The 8,736-nt window shown below is 51.8% G+C and overlaps 1 protein-coding gene across 1 annotated transcript; it reads right to left on the reverse strand.

The window, feature by feature from the left end:
- Positions 1-311: 311 nt before the first annotated feature.
- Positions 312-2,570, reverse strand: LOC123148742 (inositol polyphosphate multikinase IPK2). Its single transcript, XM_044568230.1, has 2 exons — positions 1,426-2,570; positions 312-647 (listed from the first exon to the last, which is right to left on the reverse strand). The coding sequence occupies exon 1, from the start codon at positions 2,553-2,555 to the stop codon at positions 1,467-1,469; it is 1,089 nt and encodes a 362-aa protein (XP_044424165.1). The 5' UTR covers positions 2,556-2,570; the 3' UTR covers positions 312-647; positions 1,426-1,466.
- Between the last annotated feature and the right edge of the window lie 6,166 nt (positions 2,571-8,736).

Raw genomic sequence — 8,736 nt, forward strand, 5'->3', positions numbered from 1 at the left:
CAGAGAATCCTAGCCAAACCGCATTGCAACCTATCAAAAATAGCCATGAAATGATTAGCATTATTACAACTCCGACGAGTGTGAGTAATACAAGAATTCCTCTCCTCCATAGTAGTACGAATGATCTCTCTAACAATAAATGAGTCACTAGTTGCCAATACCTTCCTTGATCATCGAATCAACATCTAGACTATCTGATTCAACATCAATGGGTAAATTGCTTCATTGAAGTGCCAATGAAATTCCCTCTTCTATAGCTACCAGTTCTGCTTCCAAAGCATCAGTGCAGGCGTAAAGATGTCTGCAAGAGCTAAGAATAATTGCACCTTCAAAGCATCAGTGCCGTTTCTTTCGGAAAGGGAGAGAAAAACCTCAGCCCTCTACATACAGTCATTATATTACCTCAACGATTTCAACACTCAATGTAAGCAAACAAGGGCCACAAAAGGCAAAAAAGCACAAGGGCTAGCAAAACCGAGAACAAATAAGATACAGAAGAGACCCGTGTTTCTACAATCTTATTACTGAACCCCCATCGAAAATGGTTGAACATAGCCTAAGCGACCATCCCCCAAAGCCGTGCACTTTCCACACCTCTGCAAGCTGAAGGATCATGGAAGAATCCAACTAGTGACTGGATATATTACCTGCAAATATTTTGAAACTTCCGTTAGATTAAAAATAGAATCATTTTTGGCAGTTTAATATTCCCATATTAAAGGTCATATTGCTATGTGGATTTGTGCTTCGAGGCTAGGATGAAGAACCCACCAACCAACATCCGAACATATTCTTTATAGTCGTGTGTCGTGGCAAAATAACAGAGCAGTGTAGCAAAAGGGCGAATAACTTCTTGAGCTGTTTGGTTTGAGGATCCAAAATTGGTTGAGCATACTGTTCGTGACAGTGTGATCTTGTAAACGGCAGAAGTAACCGGTATCAACTTGAAGCTTGTTACCTCCGTTCTAAAAGAAGTGTTTCGACTTTGTACTAACTTGAGAGTAGTATATAACAATTTATTGGGGAAAAAGTGTTCGTGTCCAAGCCCAATTTTGCTTCATTTCTATTCACCGCAAACTACCTCTTCTCTAGATGCAGAACCAATTCTTTAGTTGCAATGTCTTCGTGGCATCCTTAATCCTAATTTTGTTCAAGTGACAATATTCTATTCGATTATCCTCTTGTGAGGTTTGTGCAATCCCACCGATTTTGTGACCACCATGACAGCAGAATCAATTCTTGTTTTCTTCATTTTCTACAATTTCCTTCCATCGTTGGAGAAGACAATGTACTACTCTACTAAAGACCATGAGCAATTTTGTCACTCTACTTTACATCCTTCTTTTGATTACTCACTCGGTATCTAGTACCAATGGCAGATCTGACAAAGCGAAAAGAACAATAAACAATGGCCGTAGATTTTACCTTTTGTACTGTATCAGCTCCCAAAGTGCTCCAGGATCTCCTCAAGACTGAACCGGAGGCGCCTTGTCAGAAGAGACAATGTCGTCTATGAACTTGATGAGGGAGCAGAGGCCGCCCAAGAAGTTGTGGTCGATCACCCCCTCGCTCTCCACCACATGCGCGAAGTCCACCAGCTTGACCCTCGGCGCGCCGCCGGGCGCGGTCACCGCGTTGGCGTCGTAGCTCAGCAGCACCGACGCCGAGTAGAAGTGGAACAGCGTCTGCACCTCGAACCACGCCTTGAGCTCGCGCAGCTGCGCCAGGACCCCGCCCTCGCCCCCGTACACGGCCGCGGCCAGCGCGCAGTCCTCGCCGCCGACCGACGACACGTAGCGCCGGAGCATGCGGCGGACGCCGGGGATGTCGGTCCCCTTGAGCTCCGACCTGTCGGGCCGCCAGACGGCGCCGCTGGGGTCGGAGACCATGACCCCGGACACGCGGAAGCCGAGGAGGACGCTGGTGGAGCCGCGGTCCTTGGCGAGGCACTTCTCGACGTAGGGCTCCGGCGCGCGCGGGGGCCACGTGCAGGCGCCGATCTTGATGTCGGTGACGGAGGGCGCGGCGAGGCCCTTGAGGATGTCGTCGAGGATGAGGTGCGGGTGGGACTCGCCGGGGGAGGCGGCGGTGGGGAGGAGGCGCGTGCCGTGGAAGCGCGGGAAGAAGGCGTCCCGGATGCGGGGCGGCACGTCGGGGTGGGCGGAGAAGGCCGTGTAGAAGGCCAGCTCCTGCTCGCCGCGGTCCAGGGCCTGCAGCGGCTTGTAGAAGAGGCCGGCGCCGTCGACCAGCGGGCCGAGCTTGTCGGGCGCCGCGCGGTGGCCGGCGACCTGGTGCTCCGGGGCGCGGAGATCGGACATGATGCCGACGATGCGGGGCGGGGCGGCGGGTGGGGTGGTTGGGGAGGCCGCCACGGGGATATAAAGGGCGTCGAAGCTGGAAATCTTTTTCTCCAAGAGGCAAAGGGGGCCGGAAATCGCCGTGTTGTGCGATTTGTTTTGTATGTTTTCCTCTGCCTCTACGCTGCGAGTTGACTTGTTCCTTGAAGTGTTGCACGGCGGGTGCGGTGCCGGCCTCCGCAAAGAATCCTGGCGCATCGGCGGCAGTCGACATGCAGAACCGGATCCTGCATTCCAGCATCGCCGTCGACATGTGCAGCAGCTCTCTTCGTCGTGCTGCCTCGCTGCAGATTCAAGTTTTGGAAAGAGAGGTGGATCATGGTGCACGTGTACGTGTCGTTTGTGTCACGATAGATCACTGTGTGACCATGTGCACGTAAATCTCGATGGCGAGACAGGATGGCCGTGCATCTCACGGGGGGCGGAGCCAAGCCAGAGTAGATTACAAAAAAATCATCATAATTATGCGACACCCATCAAAATGCATGTTTTCTGGTGGTTTTTTCATGAAGCATTTATAACTTTGACTGGATTATGGCGGGTTTTTGCAATTTACTCGCGCAGCCAGGATTGGCCCAAGTCCCGGCCCCAGACTTGCTATAGTGCCACTGCAGTGTCAAACAGTGCACAACATGTTACAGTCAAGGAAGAATTTTTTTCCTAACGCCCTGGCCTAGGTCCCTCGGCCTGGGTTTTGTCTCCCCCACAACATCTCGTTGTAAATCTGACGTCGGATTTTTAGAATTCCGGTCTGAACGCTCTGCCTGTCGTTCGTTATGGAACACAGATTTTGATGTGTTTTAAGCCATGTCAGATAATCAAGGCGTTCGTTAAGGATGCGTTTGGTCGGCTGCATAGAGCCCAACGAGGGTCGAGCATGATGAAAATGGCACGTGTGGTTGCGTACAAGTAGGTTGACTCGTATTCGCACGATACTTAAAGCATCCCAGAGCTTGGCTCACTAGGAACGCTTGAACCGGCAGCTTCCAGGCAACCAGGCTAACTCGGGCGCAAAAGCTGGTGCAGGGAGGATTCAAACCGAGATGGCTGGAGAGGTGGAGGCGGGATGGCGCGAAATATACCCCCGCCCTCTCACATTTACTTGCTTACCCTTGGCTCCAGGATAAGCCCTCCTCTGCTATTGGCACCTGCGGCGGTGACGACTCAGACCAACGGTTGCGACGGCGATGACGGTGTCAAAACCGGCGGATCTCGGGTAGGGGGTCCCGAACTATGCGTCTAAGGTCGATGGTAGCAGGAGACAGGGGACACAATGTTTACCCAGGTTCGGGCCCTCTCTATGGAGGTAATACCTTACTTCCTGCTTGATTGATCTTGATGAATATGAGTATTACAAGAGTTGATCTATCACGAGATCGTAATGGCTAAACCCTAAAAGTCTGGCCTGTCTGACTATGATTATGAGCATCCCCGTCTACGGACCTAGCCCTCCGGTTTATATAGACACCGGAGGGATCTAGGGTTACATAAGGTCGGTTACAGAGAAAGGAATCTTCATATTTGGACGCCAAGGAGAGTCCCATCCGGACACGGATAGAGTGTTCGGTCTTTGTATCTTTACAGCCCATCAGTCTGGCCCATGTCTAATAGGCCAGACGCCTGAGGACCCCTTAGTCCAGGACTCCCTCAGTAGTCCCTGAACCGGGCTTCAATGACGAGGTGTCCAGCGCGCAGATTGTCTTCGGCATTGCAAGGCGGGTTCCCCTTTCCGAATACTCCAAGACAGTCTTCGGACGCAATGAACGTGTCCGGATCTGCAACACAAGTACTCCACACAACCGCAGAGAGTATAATATATCACGAGTCCAATCCATCGACAACTTTTTGTAATGTGACATCACGCTTGCCCGGTCATTATTTCGAACCGTTTCTTGTCCCGCCGTTCCACATTTCAAGGCATAGTTTTTATTGACACGTCTTGTCGAACCAGAGATCGTGTCCCCTTATTGTGGGATTCTCATCAATACGGGCGTGGGTAACCCAACCGTTCCATTGGAATGATCCCTTCGGAATAGGCAGGTTTTCGGGCTTAGGAGGATGCGTTCTATATCCGTTGCCTTTGTAAAGGAGCCAAGGGTCGTCTTATTTTACGCCGACCCTTTCCTCAGCACTTCCAACTTCGAGTTACAGCACCCGAGGTTCGACTCCATTGCTTCAAGCTGCCCAATCATGTCCGTACCCAGCCTCCAGGGTCGATGGGTGGCTTCCTCTGTTACAGAGGAGGACATTGCGAAGCTTCGTGCGGCCATATACCTGACCGCGGAGATCCCCCACAGGCTTCCTGCTCGAGGACAGGTTATTCATACTCCCAGATCCAGCGAGAGGGTTGTATTCATCTTCCATTTCCTGCGAGGGCCAGGATTCGCTCTTCATCCCTTCGTCCGGGGCTCATGTTTTACTACAGACTAGATTTCCACGATCTAGCCCCAGATTCTTTCTTCCACATCTCGACGTTTATCATCACGTGCGAGGCATTTCTCCGTATTGCCCCACACTTCGGCTTATGGCTCAAGACCTTTAGTGTGAAGCCGAAGGTAGCCAATGGGGAACACGCGGAGTGCGGAGGTGCTACAGTGAGCAAGCTTACTGTCGGTGCCAAAACCGGCGGATCTCGGGTAGGGGGTCCCGAACTGTGCGTCTAAGGCGGATGGTAACAGGAGGTAGGGGACACGATGTTTACCCAGGTCCGGACCCTCTTGATGGAGGTAATACCCTACGTCCTGCTTGATTGTTCTTGATGATATGAGTATTACAAGAGTATGATTGTATGTTGTCCTACGGACTAAACCCTCCAGTTTATATAGACACCGGAGGGTGCTAGGGTTACACATAGTCGGTTACAAGGGAGGAGATCTACATATCCGTATTGCCTAGCTTGCCTTCCACACCAAGGAGAGTCCCATCCGGACACGGGACGAAGTCTTCAATCTTGTATCTTCATAGTCCAACAGTCCGGCCAAAGGATATAATCCGGCTGTCCGGAGACCCCCTAATCCAGGACTCCCTCAGTAGCCCCTGAACCAGGCTTCAATGACAATGAGTCCGACGCCCAGTATTTCTTCGGCATTGCAAGGCGGGTTCCTCCTCCGAATACTCCATAGAAGATTTTGAACACCAGAATAGTGCCCGGTTCTGCAAAATAATTTCCACATACCATCGTAGAGAGAATAATATTTCCACAAATCTAATCTGCTGACGTGTTTAGACAGCACGACATTACGTCATGGCCCGGTCATTATTCGAACCGTTTTTCTCAACCAGCACCGCGCATATCGCGATGCGGTTTTCTTGACACGTCTTGTCGAAGCAGAGATCGTGTCCCCTTATTATGGGATTCTCATCAATACAGACGTGGGTAACACACTCGTCCCATTGGTATGACTCCTCGATTTTAGGTGAGCCCCAAAACGGCCGCGAGGAGGACGCTTGATATTCCCCTTTTTCTAAAGAGGCCAAGACCTGTCCCTTTTTCCTCTCGCGCTCAATCGAATCCTTCCCCACCTCGAGTTCCAACACCCCAAGCTCAGGTCAGGCGCTTCGGACCTTGAACCATGTCCGGATCCAACCTCCAAGGTCGGTGGATGCCTTCCTCTGTCATAGAGGAAGACATCAAGAAGCTGAGAGAAGTCAGATATCTGACCGCCGAAATTTCGCACAGGCTGCCTGCCCGAGGGCAGGTCATCCCCACTCCCGAACCCAACGAGAGTGTTGTGTTCGTCTCTCACTTCCTCCGAGGACTAGGCCTCGCTCTGGATCCCTTTGTTAGGGGACTTATCTTCTACAATGGGCTCGATTTCCACGATCTGGCCCCGGATTCCCTCCTTCACATCTCATCGTTCATCGTCGTATGTGAGGCCTTCCTCCGCATTACCTCTCACTTCGGCATGTGGCTCAAGACCTTCAACGTGAAGCCGAAGATGATCGAGGGGCGGCACATAGAGTGCGGAGGTGCCGTAATAAGCAAAAGCGCTAATGCTCCATGGCCAGAGGGTTCCTTCCCAGAGGTATCCAGTTTGTGGCAGCGGGAGTGGTTTTATATCACAGCTCCCCGAAGTGCCAAGTGGGCAGCCATCCCTGCCTTTCGCTCGGGCCCCCCACCACAACTGACGTCATGGATCAGTGAGGGGCTAAACTGGGGTCCAGCAAAGGATGTGCCGATATTCAGAGTCGCATCCGAGATCTCATTGAGAGAGACGTCCACCTGGTCACGGTGATGCAGGTCATGCTAGTTCGTCAGGTCCCGCCTTACAAAGTAGACATCTTCGTTTGTGGGAGTTCAACCCGAAGGGACCGCGAATCATTCAGCACTTCCTCGGCATGACGCTCGAGGAGATGTACAAGTTGTTCTTCGGATCACAAATAAACTGTCCGGACACCATCGAGGATGCGGTCCTGAGCTGTAATCGCCCGGATACCCAAGTAAGTAATCCCATGGCCGAACACACTGTTTCTCTTATTTATCACATCATCATGCTGAAAAGTTGCTCTTTGACCAGGACTGGATAACAAAGGCGAAGATGATCAGGTGTTCGGCCCCCCTTCCCAAGGGCTTGGCCAATCCAGTACTAGACAGAATGCTGGAGCCGGCGCCTTATCAGGTGCCCTCAAAGGAAGATGAAGGGGGAATAAAGAGGCCGGAAGCGAGCCTCACTCACTACTCATCCCAACCGGGGGAACGAGCGCCTCCGTGAAGGAGGACAACCAGGGAGAAGAATCTGACATCCCGTCTCCCTGGGGAAGGAAGAGGACCACCTCTAAAGATCCGGAAACAGAGGTTTCCAAACGAGGGAAGAAATCTTCGCCAGAGGGTCCTGCCCTGGGGGTACTCTTGCCACACAGTGTCCGCAATGGAATCAGCCCTCTACCGAGTTGTAAGTAATCAAAAAGTACTTAGTAGTGAAAATATCATACCTTACTTCTGAAGACAATAACCGAAGCTTATATCTTGTAGTTCGAATCGTAGTCCTTCTCGACAGAGTTCGTCTTCGGGGGATCTTCTTCTGGAGATGATGGAGAGCGAAACACCTCCCCCTGCCACCCCGCCTTATGAGGCGGGCAACCCAGAAGTGTCGTCGCGGAGGGTTTCTCCTGATCCGCCAAGGCCAGGGGGTAATCCCTTGGCCACCCGGAGTCCTCAGTATTCAGCTCCTAAAGAGAGCAATAGAAAGAGTCCGGAACCGTATAGTGTGTGGTCGGACGCACTGAAGGATCTTCTGGAGCAAGTGGCCATCTCAGAAGCGCATCGTACGCTAATGAGTACGGTAGTTGAAAGGATTTCATCCGCTGAAAGCGGATTGCATGAAGCTTTTATGAGTCTTCTGAAAGGCTTTGAGGTACGTGACATAGTGTAAGTTTTTGACAGTACCGCACACGTTAGGTGTGCCCTATGCAGATAGTAGCCCCTGAGACTCTGGTTGTCGTCGAAAACGACGGCAAACAGAGGATCATAGTCCCAGGTAATCACCAAACCGCCTTTATGTGCAAGTGGCTGAAGCACCGGTGGCTAGCCGTACTGATGGGTTTGCCGAGCTAAATCGGCAACTTGATGCGACAGATGCTGACATCGTGCTTGTCAACAAGCGGCTTGACGAGGCACAGGGTAAGTGATTTCTCCGGTGATCGACGCAAAGTAAGAGGAGCATGATGCCAGTATCTTTAATATGTTGTGATTGCGGATGGAGCTGCCACCATGGAGACCCTTCGGGCAGAGCTTGCCCGAGCCAAGGAACAAGCAAGGAATAGCGATGCAGCCGCTCTAAAGGCGGCCGAAGAGCTGAGGGCCGAACAGTCCGCGCATCGCCAGAGCAAGGAAAGGATAGCCAAGATGGCCATTGAGTTGAAAGATGCCGCTGGCCGTTACCAGCTTCTTGATAAAGAAAGTCGGGCAAGGGTGACGGACCTAGAAAAGGCCATGGTAGCAGCCAAGAAAGCTTGCTCTAAAATTAGAGCGACGAAGGAGGAGTTGCATCAAGCTGCAGATATCGTGGCTGGGAAGCCCTTCTTGTTGTGGACTAAGTTCGGAGATCCGAAGTATGCTCCTCTTGACCAACAATGGATTTCGGCGGATGCCTACGTTGATTTGGCGGCAAGTGCTGCTGATGCGTCCGCGTACTTCAAGGATTAAAAAGATCGCGAAGTGGAAAGTTCCATGCTCCAGTGTGTCCGCTGCTGTTGAATGAGCGAATGGCCAAGTGGGCCGAGCTCCATAGGTTGTCCGGACTCGCCATGAGGTCTGTTGTGGATCATCTGTGGCCGGGAGAGCCAAGGCCGAATAGTTACTTTAGTTTGGTGCAACAATTCCTTGGTGCTGTTGTAAGTGCATCTAGTGCCCCTTAGTGATTTTGGTGTATTGAAGACT

Source organism: Triticum aestivum, chromosome 7A (genome assembly GCF_018294505.1).
Source record: "Triticum aestivum cultivar Chinese Spring chromosome 7A, IWGSC CS RefSeq v2.1, whole genome shotgun sequence".
NCBI classification, from domain to species: domain Eukaryota; kingdom Viridiplantae; phylum Streptophyta; class Magnoliopsida; order Poales; family Poaceae; genus Triticum; species Triticum aestivum.

Bases quoted from the DNA above. Each gene is read 5' to 3' on its own strand.
- LOC123148742 (XM_044568230.1), bottom strand. From the start codon at position 2,555: ATGCGCCAGGATTCTTTGCGGAGGCCGGCACCGCACCCGCCGTGCAAC.